Genomic DNA, 18,380 nt, shown 5'->3' with positions numbered 1-18,380 from the left:
GATTGCAGGTGGAAGAAATCAAGCAACAGCTTGCAGTACTCATGAGCAAAAACGTGGAACAAGTGTGTAACAACAAAGCTGAAGGATAAATGTACTATTTTACTTTTGTACAAGAATGTGGGGTTTTTGCTTTCTGTATTTTGATAAATTTCTTGTTTTCACTGCTGGGATTTAAAGGAAATTGAGTAGATGACCAACTCACATTTTGTTTTTTTGCATGTAATTTATACATTGAATGACCTTTAAAACTTTACATTTACAGTCAGTTACTGAACAACAAGGATAGTTGTTATCCAATTGTTCTGAAATTCTAGCCAAATTATGACTGCATTGTGCCTTCTGAAATACAAAGAAAAATGTTAGAAATACTGAGGTCAGGCAGCATCTGTGGAGAGAAATGATTATATTTCAAGTCAGTGATGTTTCATTGTAGGCAATTCTTTTGTTATGCTTCACATTAAATATTGCTCTATATTTGAGTATGGTGCAAATATATTTGGTAAAGTGATTTATATGGTATTAAGTGTACTAGATTCCTTTTGGTATTTTCATCTGAGCAACAACTTTGGTTCCAAATGTAAAGCTGAATGTCAATAAGCTACACAAATGAATTTATTTGAAATTCTCAAAAGAATGGCCCCCGTCTTTGTGAAACCCTCTCACAATTAGAGTTATCATGACTAGCATGTAACTTTAATATTACTGAAGCTAGGAGCAGGAACTTGTACAAAGGATTATCAATCCATTCCTTCCAAGATGCTCAACCTATAGTAGATTTGCCACAAACATATCATCCATTATTTGAGTGCTTAAGGTACAAGTTACACCATATCAAAAATTGGTGAATAAACATTAATTTCCTAGAAAATAAACCACCCAGTTCTTAATAAAAAGTAGGATATTAATCTTAACCAGTGTTACTAAATTATGAAATAATAGAAAATGCCGGAAGCTCAGCAATTCAAGTAGCATATGTGGAGAGAGTCTGAGTTAACACATCTTTCATTTAATACGTTCTGTTTGGAAAGAGGAGAGTACTTATCTAAATTTACTGAAGTCTAACAAATGACAATTTAAAAGTAACCAAAGATGTCTTGTATGTGTGTCATTATTATATACTGTGTACTGTTACTTAAAATTTATAATGCGAAAAATCAAGGTGAAAGCAAATTCTGATAGAAATCTAACACTCAATTGCAAACTAATGAAATGAATCTCATTAATTAACGGAAAGATCTTTTAAGGTTAGTTGACGTTTCTGAAGCACATTTTTCCTTCGTGCATTTGGCATCTTCAGTTGAAAATACAAGCCTGTCTTATGTTCAGCAGTCTTATGCTCAGTCAGATGCTCATGAATAGTTTGCTATAAGTTGGTTGGTTTTCTTGGCTGTCCCATATTAGCTTTTAAATTTTCCATTAAAAGTCTAGTTGATCTACTTGTGATCTGCACTCAAATCTTTTCACAAGCTACAGTATAGAAGCTGAAAAGGGTGTATTCAAAAACAAGAGCTTGTTTAGTTGCAGTTAAGTTGTATTGTTAAGAAGAGTAGTGAGGGTTTTTTAAAATCCGACTTGAGTACTATTTTTCAGGTGCCTACTGCTATCTACTCCATTAATTATGTGTGAACTTTTTGTATCTGAAATTTGCTTCACCAATCAAGTGATGACCCAAACTGTTTCAATCATCACCTGGGGTCCAAAAATGCATTTCCAGTATATTAAAACGCTCTTTAATAATTGGGAGCATGATTTCTGGGCAGTTTCATCTTCTCAAATCCAAAAATAAGGTAGACTTTCATTATTATAATCAGTTCTGATATTCTTATAGCTTCCAGAAAGCTTCATGGCCAATGAGTTAGTTTTACTAGGTAATTACCATTATCTAGGCATTTGCAGCAGCCATTTTGCACATGGGAAAGTCTCTCACACAGAAAGTTTTTTAAAAAACTGCATTTGTGCAGCATCCTTTACAATCACTAGACATACCAGAGTGGTTTATAGCAAGTGAAGTATTTTTGAAGTGCAGTCACTGTTGTAATGTAGGGCATATTAATTTGTTTTTAATTGTAGTGATGAGAGTTCAATCTTTATTGGGACCTGGGAATTCAAGATTACTATTTCAATAACTTCACACTATCGTTTACCTTTTTTAACAGTCCTAAACAGACTGATGGAGATTGGGGATTAGGAGCCTTTATTAAAATTTATTCTTTTCTCCCCACCTCCCACCACATTTCCATTCCCAAAAAAAAACTAGAGGCTGCAACATGAATTGTCATAGTTGTAACTGTTCTATAACTAAAATCACCGACTGAGAACCAGAACCATCTGTATTGTATTTCTTTGGAATGGTCTTTTGTTAGACCAAAGGAGAAGTTTAATAGCTGCTTCGCTTTGCCAAGCTGAGTGAATCTGTAAAATGGTCTGAACAGAATTACTTTTTTCTGACTTAAAAATGAAAAGAAGCGTGCCCAGCATTGCAATTGATTGTAGTTCTGAAGAGTAGGTCCAGGGCTATTCATTGTCAGAGAGTCAGTAATCGATAACCAAATCATTCCTGTTTGTTTTAAGAGATTATTTTCAATTTAAATTACCATGGTATGAATAGAATTAATGCTTGGGTTGCATATAGTTATCTTCAATTTTAGCAGTATTGCACCAAATGTTCAAGATTTAAACTTTTAGATTGTGTTTGTATTTGAAAATGCAAAGGTGACTCAGATTGTGTAAAAATCATGCCAAATTCTTTGTGACCAAACACTTAAATTTCCACTTCAACACCAAGATGTTTGTTGTCAGTTGTAAACAAACAAATTTGAATATGTGAGCAGATTAGAGATGAGCATTATTCAAGTAGCTAGGTGTAATTAATGAGGTGATCATTTGAAAAGAAAGGGGATGCATTGACCAGGGTTTAAACAGAGGTCTGACTACAAGAATAAATGTCTACTAGCTTTAAGGCATCCCGTGTAAAATCAGTTTGGGCAATCCTAGCTGAGTTCTAAACGGCACAAGATTACATCATAAACCGGGAACTAGATTGGCATTCTCACTCACACGAGTGCCCACAGAAGAACCAGAGACTTAGTTTGGGACTTCGGCATTTGAACTTATTAAAGAAGTGAATTTCCTAATCAAAAACAGGAAGATAGGTTTACAGTCATTAAAGTATGAGCATTATGAAAGACTACTATGCTGCATACTTAAGAGGTCAGTATTTCATTACAGTGCCAGTGTTCCCTTATTCATGACAATTGATTTCACTCAACAGGTTTGTGCTTTAGAATCTTAGTAGCACTGGGTTATACTTACCACCAAAGGGCAAATATCAAAATTGAATTTAAATATGATTGACTCAAAAAAAAACGATATTTGTATCCTATCTCCCTTTTTCCATTGAACCACTACCGAGTGGGACTATTTTGCATAAATGAAAAGAAACAGGCTAATTTCAATATTTCACCTGAAATTGCAACTTCAGGGTCTCTTTTGTCACTGGAACATGTCTAGACTTAGTGTGATTTTCAAAATGTAATATAACACAATACAACAATTGACCAGAAACCATTGTTTTAATAAGTCCCCTTGACCTTGACTATTAAAACCATGTACAAATATATTTGAGGTAAGACTTTCAAACTAATTTGTTTGATCTTTGTTCAGTGAGTGAATTCTGTCTCCATCCTTTAGTTATTCCTGATTTTCAGATCTGAATATTTTAATTTCAGAATCTGTCTTGTAGTTTTTGACATTAGGTTTGAGTTCCTGTGTACATTGCACTTTCATTTGAATATTTGTGGTTATGTAAAATATGTTACCTGTAATGGAAGCAGGTCTGTCTTGTTGAATACGCTTTTTAAAGAGACTGTTCTACAACATCAAAACAGTGTGGTGAAACTGGCAGTGACTTGTATTTTTGCTTGAATGACAAATTAAAACAAATTCAAGCTTTGGAGTAAATTCTGTCACTTGCATCATTTTACACCTCATCTTCCACCTGACCAAAAAAAAATTGAGTTATTTAATGTAAGGTGTGATTATTTCGAAATCATTGCTGTAAGTTTCCAAAATGCCTAATAATTTTGCAGCTTCTTAATTTTTAATCCTATCATTGGCACCAAAGAAAGGGTTGCTGTGAACTGCATGATGAGTAACTGCATAGAAGGATTATGCAGTGTTATTATGCATGGGGCTTTTTAAATGTAACAATCTTAAATTTTTACCAGTGATTACAGAGAGAGAGAGAGAGAGAGATTTTTTCCTATGTTACTAAGAGAGCTTCATACTGTCTTGGACCTGCACCATGTAAGCAAATACAAATTTTTGGCAACTATAAAACAGCTACTGCAATTGTATTCGTATATTGAGGTACCTAAGAAGAATCCGTGTGAAAAACAGAACATACCAGAAACTACTTTGCATGATATTTCAAAAAACTGTATGCTGATTTTATGCAATGGGCCAAGCCATTTGAAGCTTATGATTACTATGTTGGAATATTCTGTGTCCAGCTGATGACATTTAGTATCCCTGGTCACAAGCATACAATTTACCTTTTCTGCAACCCAAAATTTGTAGAATTCAAAGAGAAACAAAATTATCTTTTACAAGAATGGCCTGAAGATCCCAATCTCAATATTCTTTTAGATTTGGGGCATTTATTACATTTCATGAATTAGTCTTATGGCAATGATAGAAAATTGATAGGGTTTTGCATAAACTGTTGTAGGATCGATGGATGTGAAATTTTGGAAGAAGACATTTTGAGAAAGGCAAAGGAGGTAAGTGATGGATTTGCACATTATAGAAGGCTAAGAGTGTGATGCTGCTCCTTTAACAAGGTTATGTTGTCCTTGGTTTTGTTTTTCAGAGAGATCATAAAAGCAGCGATTCCGAAAAGTTTGGCTTGGATGCGTATTAGGCCAGTTTGATTATAGATAACAGATTAAGGCTTACAAATCTTTTTTTTTAAATTATACAATGAATGGGGGGTGAGGGGGAGGTGGCCATTTCTTGGGTTTTTTTTGAAGCAATCAGTCAGTTTGAGACTGCTGGTCCATGAAATAGCTACAAGGAAGAGGGTGTTCCATGCTGCCATCTCCCTTCCTCGCTCGCTCCCTTGCTTCCTCACACCCTCTTTCCCCCCTGCTCCCCCTCGCACCCGATCCCCTCGCCTCCCCTCCTCCCTTTCTCACCCCCTTTCTTCCCCTCACCCCGTGTCTCTCTCTCTCTCTCTCTCTCTTCTCCCCCCCCCCATTCAGTCTTCTCTCCCCCCCCCCCCCCCAATGTTTCATGTAGTTCCAAGTTCCCCCTTTTTATTTTGGAGATGAGGCAGCAAGCGTTTATGGGCATTGTAAGTATTTGGAACAGCATCATTAGGTTGGGATAATCTAGGTGGTATTCTGTTTTGTTTGTGTTTCATTTGGTGGTAATGTGAATAAATTCTGTTTTGTTTAAAACTAAGTGGTTTGACCACTTGCATCTCTCTTGGGATATCCATTTAACATCTGCTTAAAACCATTAGCAAAGTTGGGGTCTGGACTTGTACTTAAAATGTTTTGAGGGGGTCTAACCTTGTCCATAAGAGTTTGGGTTTTATTTTTGGTGACACGTTATTGAATGCAAGGAGAATATCTGTAGGGAAAGATTAATTTTCAATGTCAGCTTGCAATGGGGACCTTGAAGGGAAGTAAGGGATCAAAGGTTAGGAGTTTAATGAAATAGCTTTAAAGTATTTAATGCTAATTTCACTGCATTGAAAAGAGAAAGATATGTAGGTCGATGGCTAGGTCTTGGGGCAGCCTTGGGGTGAAGGTTTCTTTTGTGAGCAAGGGGATAATGACTGGGCAGAGGTAACTGGTGACAAGTCTGTAAATTCTCCCTTTTTTTTTTGGAGATGAGGAAGCAAGCGTTTAAGGTGAAAATGCCTAGGTAATGAGTAGATGTGAATGAGAATAAATGGCCTGGGCTGGATGATTTGTTCAATTGTATTTCCTGGAGAGTCTAAAGGAATGGATACAGGAAAATGTCCTGCAAGATAAATGCAGTACAAGTGATTTGCAAATTCTAACTAAATTGCTGTAATTTGTAGATCTGCAGGTTTTGTTTACATTAGCACTTTTTTGGGTACTGTACTTTCCCTTGTTAGTTTCTGGTTATGGTGTGAAAGAATATTTATGCATTAACAGTGATGTGCAGGAGAAGTACAGAGGTAATGGCAACCTCCATTAGGGTCAACTCTTTACATTGGAAGACCAGCAAATTTTGGGCAGACCCAAGAGCATCTTTCACCAAGTTGATGATCCTCCAGGTGTAGACATTTTTTATTTCACAAATATATTTTCATAATTCTATAAGCACATACAAAGGTTCTAATCTGTTCTGTACAGTTTTGCAAAAAAATTGCAATTTTGACATTTCCTGCAGTTTCTTGACAGTTGCAAAAAAGACATTTTCTACTTGTTTTTAGCTGCAGTGCTTTTAGTTTGTGTGCAGTAATAAAACATGTAAGGTAAAAAGGACAATGTATTTCTACTCATACTTACTTTGATAGTATGTTTTGAAGTGCAAATTCTTTTTACTGAAATGCAGATGGTTTGTGTAATCAAGGTTATAAGTACATAAAATAGTTCAATATCAGTTCTGTGCAGTCTTGTTAGAGAGAATAATCAAAATATTAGAATTTTGACTTTTCTCAGCTTCTCTAGAGTTGCAAATTGAAAGATATTTTCTACCTCTGCTGGAAAATATTTATATTCATTGAAGCATTAAGAGAGTCTGACAACTGAATAGACCCTTGTTCTACTTTAGTGGAAAGACCAGAGATGGCAGTCTTTCCCCACTGCACCTCGACAGCAGCTGCTTTAAGCTTTAGTGCATTTTTCAATATGTAATCCTAGACCTTGGAATCAGCTAGTCTGGCACCCTCCATTAGGGTCAACTCTTCACATTGGAAGACCAGCAAGTTTTGGGCAGACTAAAGAGCATCTTTCACCAAGTTGATCCTCCAGGTGTAGATGTTTTTTATTTCACAAATATGTTTTCATAATTCTATAAGCACATACATAGGTTCTAATCTGTTCTGGACAGTTTTGCAAAAAAATTGAATTTTGACATTTCCTGCAGTTTCTCGACAGTTGCAAAGAATGTATTTTCTATTTCTGTTTATTTTGAGGTACGAAGGGGGTCTTTTAACTGAATCGACCCTCATTAAAGTCTTTCTCCGTTGCAGTATGTTGGCAGCTGCCTCATGCTTTCGTGCATTCCTCCAAATAGTTATTGACCTTGGAATGTGCCAACCAGAGTGTCTTTCACAGGATTAATGGTCCTCTAGGTGCAGCCTGGGTGTGTCCTGGAAAATAGTCGGTGGAGTACAGAGTCTGCATCACTGAGCTGCACAGGATGAATCTTGACAAAAACCATTGTGTCTCTTTCCAGAACTTTGTAAAGGTATATTTTAGAAGGGGATGAGTGACAGTTTCATCACAAGTGCAATGGCTTGAAGGGCAGCATGCACGGAGCAGAGACAGGACATACACGAAGGATCTGGTGGACATCCCTTTCTCATCATCAACCGAACTGTTATGGTGCTTGTTGGAAAGTTGTAGTGATAATGCATTCTGCTAAATGATTTGACAATCTATTCCAGGTACCTCCTGACAGGATCAACCGGCAGGATCTTGACATTATAGTGTGCTGAGTGCTTCCTGATGTTTCTTTGCACAGTTTTCCACAAGGGACAGGTGATGTGGAATACTCTGATAATTGAAATGTTCTGTGGCAATGAGGTCAGACCCATCTTTTAATGCTGGGGATAGGTAGAGTCTCAGTACATTTGATAGCAATCTCACTTTAGTAACAAGGCTGTGGGTTCAATTTCCACACTAACAAATGAGCACAAAATCAAGATTGATTCTCCAATACAGTACTGAGGGAGACTTGTACTTTCCGAGGTGCTGTCTTTCAGAGGAGACTTAAAATGAGGTCCCATCCACTTGCATGGGTGGATGTGAAATGACCCATGGCACTATTTTGAAGAGAAGCACTGAAATCTCATTCATTATCTATTTACATTGGAGTGATGAAAAATTCAAGCACAATGCCAATCTGACATTGATTGCCATTCTGTTGAAGTTGCAGACCTGCATGGATTGGCCATCAGTGCCTTGGCCAATATTTATTCCTCAAATGACACACAAAGAGTAATTTGGCCATTGTCACATTGCTGTTTCTGGGAGTCTGATGTGTGTACTTTAGCTACCATGCTTCCTTCCATTGAATGTTCCAATGCATTGTTAAGACTTTCTCTTTAACAGATTTGACTCTTCCTCACAGCTGATGTCAGGCTGACTGGTTCTGCATTTCCCCTCCTTCGTTCCTTGAGTAGTGTAACATTTATTAACTTCCTCTAATAGGATCATTCTAGAATCTAGGAAACTTGGGAAAATCTTAACGAAATAGCCAATATATCTGTAGCTAATGCTTCTAGTGTGTAAACCATTTGTGGTGATACTGTGGCTTTAAGAGATGTATTTTATGGTGAGCAGTCTGCTTCAAGCCAATAAACCGCTTCTGAAGTAGTGGGGTTTGTTGTTAAAATTAGAGCAATAGAAGCAACCTGAATGTGGGAGCTTGACCCCACCCAGAACCAAGATTTTAGTTTCACCTTGAATAGCTATTGGGGTTGTGAAAGCTGCTATATTTGTCTCTTTCCTACAGCCAAAAGTTTTGGTTCTCTTCCAGCTTCAAGAATTGCAAAAAAAGACTGAAAAATTCATGCTGACTCTATCGATCCATATTTTTCCATGTGACTCTTAATTCTATCCCAAAAATAGGTTTCTTTTAAATTTTGCTACCACTGAGGTTAAACTGATTGACCCAACAATTACAGCCCAATGTTTACAACCTTTTAGCCCAAAAGCTGAATGTTTGCAATTCTCCAATCCTTGAACAGTACCCCAGAATCTTGAGAAGACTGCAAATTAATCTGGCCTAGCTTCATTGTTTTCCTATTGAAGGCTACTCTCTGCCAGTTGATTGGTCATTCCAGAGGAGGAGTAATGTAGTTTTTTTACTGTTGTTTCAAATCAGATGATAATGATCAATGTTCCCCCAATAAATTCCAAGAATTAAAGAACACAGTGCTTCTGTGACAATGTTTTAAGAGGTTATTTTGTCCCTTTTTGTTTGGAGAAGTTGTAAGGCAAAGGTGAAGGGCAATCTACCAAAACAGAGAGGGTAAACAGCTTATGAGGGCTTGGATTTTTTTTTAAAAGTTGGAGCAATAGAGGCAGCCTTGCTAAGTGTGGTCAGCTCTTTTGGACTAGGATTTCTCAATTTTTTTTTCAGTTTTTAAGTTTTAGCTTTAAGCAGCTGCTTAAAGACATAGACAGTGACTTTTCCCTGTCTTGGTTACAGCTAGAAGCTGAGGTTTCTCGGGTTACCCTGTGAGACAAATCTGTTTTTCTGAATATGCCTTTGTTGCCAAGGGGTGTGTTTACTGGAACAGTTAATTAGTAAAAGTTAGTGTATTTATTACTCTGTTAAGTTTTCCAATAGAGTTATAAGTTCTTTTCTTGTGTTGTATTTTAACTGTAGTGTTTAAATAAATCGTATTTTGCTTAACATTGAATAGTTTGACCAGTCAAAATGCATCTGGAGCACAGCACTTTACATTTGCCTTTAAAAATAAGAAAAAGTTAGGGTCTAGCCTACCTTAAAGTATTTTGAGGTTCTGGTTTGGTCCATAACACTTCGTTCTTGGACAGGACTGGTACTGCTGTAGGAACTTCTGCTGAGCACAATCTAGGAATGATTATCCCTCACTGCTCCTTACACTATCACTATCCTCGTCATAGAGATGTACAACATGGAAACAGACCCCTCAGTCCAATTTGTCCATGCTGACCAGATATCCCAACCTAATCTTTCCCATTTGCCAGGACTTGGCTCATATCCCTCTAAACCCTTCCTATTCATATATCCATCCAGAGGCTGTTGTAATTCTACCAGCCTCCACCACTTCCTCTGGCAGCTCATTCCATTCACGCACTACCCTCTGTGTGAAAACGTTGTTCCTTCGGTCTCTTTTATATCTTTCCCCTCTCACCCTAAACCTATGCCCTCTCGTTCTGGACTCCCTCACCCCAGGGAAAAGACTGTCTATTTATCCTAGCCATGTTCTTCATGATTTTATACACCTGTACAAGGTCACCACTCGGCCTTCGACATTCCAAGCAAAACAGCCCCAGCCTATTCAATCTCTCCCTATAGCTCAAATCCTCCAACCCTGACAACATGCTTGTAAATCTTTTCTGAATCCTTTCAAGTTTCACAACATCCTTCTGATAAGAAGGAGACTAGAATTGCATGCAATATTCCAAAAGTGGTCTAACCAATGTCCTATACAGCTGCAACATGACCTCGCAACTCCTGTACTCCATTCTCTCACCAATTAAGGAAAGCATACCAAACAGTGCCTTCACTATCCTATCTACCTGCTACTCCACTTTCAAGGAGCGATGAACCTGCACTCCAAAGTTTCTTTATTCAGCAACGCTGCGTTGAACCTTACCATTAAGTGTACAAGACCTGCTAATATTCACTTTCCCAAAATGCAGCACCTCCCATTTATCTAAGTTAAACTCCATCTGCCATTCTGGATTAGTGGTGCTGGAAGAGCACAGCAGTTCAGGCAGCATCCAAGTAGCTTCGAAATCGACGTTTCGGGCAAAAGCCCTTCGTCAGGAATAAAGGCAGTGAGCCTGAAGTGTGGAGAGATAAGCTAGAGGAGGGTGGGGGTGGGGAGAGAGTAGCATAGAGTACAATGGGTGAGTGGGGGAGGGGATGAAGGTGATAGGTCAAGGAGGAGAGGGTGGAGTGGATAGGTGGAAAAGAAGATAGGCAGGTAGGACAAGTCCGGACAAGTTATGGGGACAGTTACTGAGCTGGAAGTTTAGAACTAGGATGAGGTGGGGGAAGGGGAAATGAGGAAGCTGTTGAAGTCCACATTGATGCCCTGGGGTTGAAGTGTTCCGAGGCGGAGGATGAGGCGTTCTTCCTCCAGGCATCTGGTGGTGAGGGAGCGGCGGTGAAGGAGGCCTAGGACCTCCATGTCCTCAGCAGAGTGGGAGGGGGAGTTGAAATGTTGGGCCACGGGGCGGTGTGGTTGATTGGTGCAGGTGTCCCGGAGATGTTCCCTAAAGCGCTCTGCTAGGAGGCGCCCAGTGTCCCCAATGTAGAGGAAACTGCATCGGGAGCAACGGATACAATAAATGATATTAGTGGATGTGCCGGTAAAACTTTGATGGATGTGGAAGGCTCCTTTAGGGCCTTGGATAGAGGTGAGGTGGGTGGTGTGGGCGCAGGTTTTACAGTTCCTGCGGTGGCAGGGGAAAGTGCCAGGATTGGAGGGTGGGTTGTTTGGGGGCGTGGACCTGACCAGGTAGTCGTGGAGGGAACGGTCTTTGCGGAAGGCGGAAAGGGGTGGGGAGGGAAATATATCCCTGGTAGTGGGATCTGTTTGGAGGTGGCAGAAATGTCGGCGGATGATTTGGTTTATGCGAAGGTTGGTAGGGTGGAAGGTGAGCACCAGGGGCGTTCTGTCCTTGTTACGGTTGGAGGGGTGGGGTCTGAGGGCGGAAGTGCGGGATGTGGACGAGATGCGTTGGAGGGCATCTTTAACCATGTGGGAAGGGAAATTGCGGTCTCTAAAGAAGGAGTGTTCTGTGGTGGAACTGGCCCTCCTGGGAGCAGATCCAGCAGAGGCAGAGGAATTGGGAATACGAGATGGCATTTTTGCAAGAGGTAGGGTGGGAAGAGGTGTAATCCAGGTAGCTGTGGGAGTCGGTGGGTTTGTAAAAAATATCAGTGTCAAGTCGGTCGTCATTAATGGAGATGGAGAGGTCCAGGAAGGGGAGGGAGGTGTCAGAGATGGTCCAGGTAAATTTAAGGTCAGGGTGGAATATGTTGGTGAAGTTGATGAATTGCTCAACCTCCTCGCGGGAGCACAAGGTGGCGCTAATGCAGTCGTCAATGTAGCGGAGGAAGAGGTGGGGAGTGGTGCCGGTGTAATTACGGAAGATCAACTGCTCTACGTAGCCAACAAAGAGACAGGCATAGCTGGGGCCCATACGTGTACCCATGGCTACCCCTTTGGTCTGGAGGAAGTGGGAGGATTCAAAGGAGAAATTGTTAAGGGTGAGGACCAGTTCGGCCAAACAAATGAGTGTCGGTGGAAGGGTACTGTTGGGGACGTCTGGACAGGAAAAAACTGAGGGCTTGGAGGCCGTGGTCATGGCGGATGGAGGTGTAGAGGGATTGGATATCCATGGTGAAGATGAGGCGTTGGGGGCCTGGGAAACGGAAGTCTTGGAGGAGGTGGAGGGCGTGGGTGGTGTCTCGAACGTATGTGGGGAGTTCCTGGACTAGGGGGGGATAGGACAGTGTCGAGGTAGGTAGAGATGAGTTCAGTGGGGCAGGAGCATGCTGAGACAATGGGTCGGCCCATTGCCCGAAACGTCGGTTTCGAAGCTACTTGGATGCTGCCTGAACTGCTGTGCTCTTCCAGCACCACTAATCCAGAATCTGGTTTCCAGCATCTGCAGTCATTGTTTTTACCTCCATCTGCCATTCCTCAGCGCACTGGCCCATCTGATCAAGATCCGATTGTAATTTGAAGTTACCTTCTTTGCTGTCCACTACATCTCCAATTTTGGGATTTATTCACTTTTAAGCGTTTCAAGACATCCAGGCACTTCCTCCTCTGTAATATGAACATTTTTCAAGATGGTCACCATCTATTTCCCCACATTCTATATCTTCCATTCCTTGTCTACAGTAAACACTGATGCAAGACACTCTTATCTCCCCCATCTCCTACGGCTCCACACAAAGGCTGCCTTGTTGATCTTTGAGGGGCCCTATTTGCTCCCTTGTTACCCTTTTGTCCTTAATGTATTTGTAAAAGTCCTTTGGATTCTCTTTAACCGTATTTGCCAAAGCTATCTCATGTCCCCTTTTTGCCCTCCTGATTTCTCTCTTCAGTATACTTCTACTGCCTTTATACTCTTCTAAGGATTCACTCAATCTATCCTGTCTATACCTGACAAATGCTTTTTTCCTTGACCAAAACTTCAATTTCTTTCATCATCCAGCATTCCCTATACCTACCAGCCTTTTCTTTCACCCTAACAGGAATATACTGTCTCTGGATTCTCATTATCTCATTCCTGAAGGCTTCCCATTTTCCAGCCGTCCCTTTGCCTGCGAACGTCTGCACTCAATCAGCTTTTGAACGTTCTTGCCTAATACTGTCAAAATTAGCCTTTCTCAATTTAGAACTTCAACTTTTAGATCTGGTCTATCCTTTTCCATCACTATTTTAAAATGAATAGAATTATGGTCACTGGCCCCAGAGTGCTCCCCCACTGATACCTCAGTCACTTGCCCTGCCTTATTTCCCAAGAGTAGGCCAAGTTTTGCACCTTCGAGGAGAAAGTGAGGACTGCAGATGTTGGAGATCAGAGCTGAAAATGTGTTGCTGGAAAAGCGCAGCAGGTCAGGCAGCATCCAAGGAACAGGAGAATCGACGTTTCGGGCATAAGCCCTTATTCCTGAAGAAGGGCTTATGCCTGAAATGTCAATTCTTCTGTTCCTTGGATGCTGCCTGACCTGCTGCGCTTTTCCAGCAACACATTTTCAGCTCAAGTTTTGCACCTTCTCTCGTATGTACATCCACATACTGAATCAGAAGATTTTCTTGTACACACTTAACAAATTCCTCTCCATCTAAGCCCTTAACATTGGCAGTCCCAGTCTATGTTTGGAAAGCTAAAATCTCCTACCTAACCACCCTATTATTCTTACAGATAACTGAGATCTCCTTACAAATTTGTTTCTTAATTTCCTGCTGACTATTAGGGGGTATACAATACAATTCCAATAAGGTGATCATCCCTGTCTTATTTCTCAGTTCCATCATGTAACTTCCCTGGGTGTATTTCTGGGAATATCCTCCCTAAGTGACGCTATCCCTAAGTAACGCTTTACCTTATCAAAAACATCACTTCCCCTCCCCTCTTGCCTCCATTTCTATGCTTCCTCTTGCATTTGAATCCTGGAATATTAAGCTGCCAGTCCTGTCCATTCCTCAGCCACATTTCTGTAATTGCTATGATATCCCAGTCCCATGTTCTTATCTGCCTTCCATGCTAGGCCTCTTGCATTGAAACAAATACAGTTTAATTTATCAGTCCTACATTGTTCTCTGCCTTGTTCCTACCTGCCCTGATGATTCTCAACTGTACATTGATCTCTTTCCTCAGCATCTCCCTGGGTTCCATCATCCCGCACCCCCCCCCCCCCCCCCCACAAGTTTAAATTCTCCCAAGTCATTTTATAGATCATTAAAGTTCCCAATTAAAGCTAGTCTGCAATGTTTATATAGTTCAGTAATGTCCTTGTACATTCCTTCCAACTAGCTGGTGTTCTACTTTTTATGCTGATTAATGTAATTGTACCTCAGTTTCTCTTTATACCTTAATGTCTGCCAAATTTCTTTTAACCTTGAACTCTCTAAAACATAGTCTTCACACAACACTGGAGAAAATGTCTTTTTCTTTTTCTATATTTGATTGTGGACTGAAATGAGAATTTTGGGGGCAACTGCTCGCACTTAAAGACAACAAATGGGAGGCTTCCAAGTTTGATAACGAGTGTTCAGGGTCACTATGTTTCTGTTAGAATGAAAGGTAAAGCTGATGAAATTAGGGGTAGAATGGCGCTGGAAAAGCACAGCAGTTCAGGCAGCATCTGAGGACCATGAAAATGGACGTTTCGGGCAAAAGCCCTTCAGGAATACAGGCAGTGTGCCTGAAGGATGGAGAGATAAATGAGGAGGGTGGGGGTGGGGAGAAAGTAGCAGAGAGTACAATAGGTGAGTGCGGGTGGGGATGAAGGTGATAGGTCAGGGAGGAGGGTGGGGGAAGGTAGCAAAGAGTACAAGGGGTGAATGGGGGTGGGATGGAGGTGATAGGTCAGAGAGGAGGGTGGAGTGGATAGGTGGAAAAGAAGATAGGCAGGTAGGACAGGTCATGGGGACGGTGCTGAGCTCAGAGTTTGGAGGTGGGGGAAGGGGAAATGAGGAAACTGGTGAAGTCCACATTGATGCCCTGGGTTTGAAGTGTTCCAAGGTGGCTCACAGCCACTTCCACCCCTCACGATTCCTCATGCACCACACATGACATCACTTCCGCCCCTCACATCATCGCTGATGTCACTCGCTCAGTGACCTCTGCCCCCCCCCACTGCCATGTTTACCACCACTTCAACCCCCACCAACACCACTCACCTGCATTCTGCTGACATGCCCCCAGCAGATCCCAGTGTCACCATCCCTGCCCCCAGAATCCTGAGGGGAACACCACCCCCATTCCCCCCACCACCACACCCACTCCAGTTACAGGCTCCGCCCCCGCTCCCAGCCCTGTCGAGTCTTCACCATCCCTCCAGACCTCCCCTCACTGAGGATGAATGTTCAGTCCTCAGCAAAGGACTCCCCTCCCCACACATCAATAAATTTGATACAGGCCGGGACGTTGAACAGTTCTTCTGCCGCCTCCGCCTCCGAGCTTACTTTCACAATCAGGACTCCCGCCCACCTTCCGAGGACCCCTTCACTCGCCTCCAACACACTGCATCCACCTGGACACCCCGTGCTGGTCTATTACTCGCCCTCGACCTCTTCATTGCCAACTGCCATCGAAACATTAAATGGCTCAACCTGTCTACCCCCTCCCCCACTTCAACCTCTCACCCTCAGAATGCGCAACCCTCCACTACCTCTGCACCAATCCTGACCTCACCATCAAGCTAGCAGATAAAGGGGGTGCAGTGGTAGTCTGGCGTACTGACCTCTACACCACTAAAGCCAAACGCCAACTCAAGGACACCACCTATCGCCCCCTAGACCGTGACCCCACCCCCATCACCAAACCATCATCTCCCAGACCACACAGAACCTCATCACCTCAGGAGATCTCCCACCCACAGCTTCCAACCTCATAGTCCCAGGATCCTGCACTGCCCGGTTCTACCTCCTTCCCAAGATCCACAAGCCTGACCACCCTGGCTGACCCATTGTCTCGGCATGCTCCCTCCCCATTGAACTTATCTCTACCTACCTCGACACTGTCCTATCCCCCCTAGTCCAGGAACTCCCAACATACATTCGAGACACCACCCATGCTCTCCACCTCCAAGACTCCCATTTCCCCAGCCCCAGCACCTCATCTTCATCATAGATATCCAATCCCTCTACACCTCCATCCGCTATGACCAGGGCCTCCAAGCCCTCCGATTCTTCCTCTGCCGAAGTCCCCAACAGTACCCTTCCACCGACACACACATTCGTTTGGCCGAACTGGTCCTCACCCTTAACAATTTCTCCTTCGAATCCTCCCACTTCCTCCAGACCAAAGGGGTAGCCATGGACACCCGTATGGGCCCCAGCTATGTTTGTCTCTTTGTGGGCTACGTAGAATAGTCCATCTTCTGTGTTACACCTCTTCCTCTGCTATATTGATGACTGCATTGGTGCCACCTAATGCTCCTGCGAGGAGGTTGAGCAATTCATCAACTTCACCAACACATTCCACCCTGACCTTAAATTTACCTGGACCATCTCTGACACCTCGCTCCCCTTCCTGGACCTCTCCATCTCCATTAATGACAACCGACCTGACACTGACATTTTTTATAAACCCACAGACTCCCACAGCTACTTGGATTACACCTCTTCCCACCCTTCCTCCTGCAAAAATGCTATCCCGTATTCCCAATTCCTCCATCTCCGCTGTATCTGCTCTCAGGAGGACCAGTTCCACCACAAAACACATCAGATGGCCTCCTTCTTTAGAGACTGCAATTTCTCTTAGCACATGATTAAAGATGCCCTCCAATGCATCTCGTCCACATCCCACACCTCCGCCCTCAGACCCCACCCCTCCAACTGTAACAAGGACAGAACCCCCCCTGGTGCTCACCTTCCACCCTACTAACCTTCGCATCAACCAAATCATCTGCTGACATTTCAGCCTGACCACCAGGGATTTATTTCCCTCCCCACCCCTTTCCGTCTTCTGCAAAGAGCGTTCCCTCCGTGACTACCTGGGTCCATGCCCCCCAACAACCCACCCTCCTGTCTTGGCACCTTCCCCTGCCACTGCAGGAATTGCAAAAACCTACACCCTCATCTCCTCCAATATCATTTATTGTATCTGTTGCAGGGCATCAATGTGGACTTCACCAGTTTCCTCATTTCCCCTTCCCCCACCTCACCCCAGTTCCCAACTTCCAACTCCGTACCATCCCCATGACCTGTCCTACCAGCCTATCTTCTTTTCCACCTATCCACTCCACCCTCTTCTCTGAGCTATCACCTTCATCTCATCCCATCCCCATTGTACTCTTTGCTACCTTTTCCCACCCTCCTCCCTGACCTATCACCATCATCCCCACCCCCACTCACCTATTGTACTCTCTGCTACTTTGTCCCACTCCCACCCTCCTCTCATTTATCCGTCTACCCTTCAGGCACTCTGCCTGTATTCCTGATGAAGGGCTTTTGCCTGAAACGTTGATTTTTTTTTTCCCTGCTCCTGGAATGCTGCCTGAACTGCTGTGCTTTTCCAGCACCACTCTACTCCAGAATCTGGTTTCCAGCATCTGCAGTCATTGTTTTTACCTGATAAAATTAGGGAACAATGGATAGATAAAGATATTGTGTCTAGTCAAGAATAACAAAATTGTATATTAGATATAGATAATTGGGGCCAAATAAATCTCTCAAAGATTATAAAGGTTGCATCGATATTATTAATAATATCAGGAGGGCAAAGAGGAACCATGAGAGCCTTGGCAGATAAGGTTAAGGATCATTCAAAGAGATTCTACAAATATATTAAGAGCAAAAGAGCAACTAGTGAGAGGAGAGGGCCCTTTAAAGATCAACTAGTTCATCTATGTGTTGAACCTCAAAAGGTGGGAGAGTTTTAAAATGAATATTTTGTCAGTTTTCTCCACAAAACGCATATTTTGTGAAGAAAAATGAACACTGGAGAACTCGGAAATAAATAGTGATGATTTGCAAACTGTTCATGTTACAGAAGAAGATATGTTAGAGGCCTTAAAAAAGAAAAAGATAGATAAATCTCTGGGATCTCATCAAGTGTATCCCAAAACATTCTGGGAATTAAGGAAAAAAATTGTGGGTTCCTTGGCGGAAATATTTGTATTATCTATTATCATGGGTGATGTCCTGAAGGACTGAAGGGGGCTAACATTGTGCCTTTATTTTAGAAAGGCTGTAAGGAGAGGCCTGG

The 18,380-nt window shown here is 42.2% G+C and overlaps 1 protein-coding gene across 2 annotated transcripts in view; it reads left to right on the top strand.

Annotated features, from left to right (window-relative positions):
• tdrd1 (tudor domain containing 1) overlaps window positions 1-3,900 on the top strand; it is a 94,396-nt gene extending 90,496 nt beyond the window's left edge. For both annotated transcript variants that reach the window (XM_072557371.1, XM_072557370.1), the window contains exon 21: window positions 9-3,900. In XM_072557371.1, coding sequence (XP_072413472.1) covers window positions 9-89 — 81 coding nt within the window. In that variant the 3' untranslated portion in view covers window positions 90-3,900. The remainder of the gene's footprint in view (window positions 1-8) is intronic.
• The last annotated feature ends 14,480 nt before the right edge of the window (window positions 3,901-18,380 follow it).

Source organism: Chiloscyllium punctatum, chromosome 38 (genome assembly GCF_047496795.1).
Source record: "Chiloscyllium punctatum isolate Juve2018m chromosome 38, sChiPun1.3, whole genome shotgun sequence".
Taxonomy (NCBI): Eukaryota; Metazoa; Chordata; class Chondrichthyes; order Orectolobiformes; family Hemiscylliidae; genus Chiloscyllium; species Chiloscyllium punctatum.
Note: the sequence above shows the minus strand (reverse complement) of the source record. Positions and strands in the feature narration are given on the sequence as shown.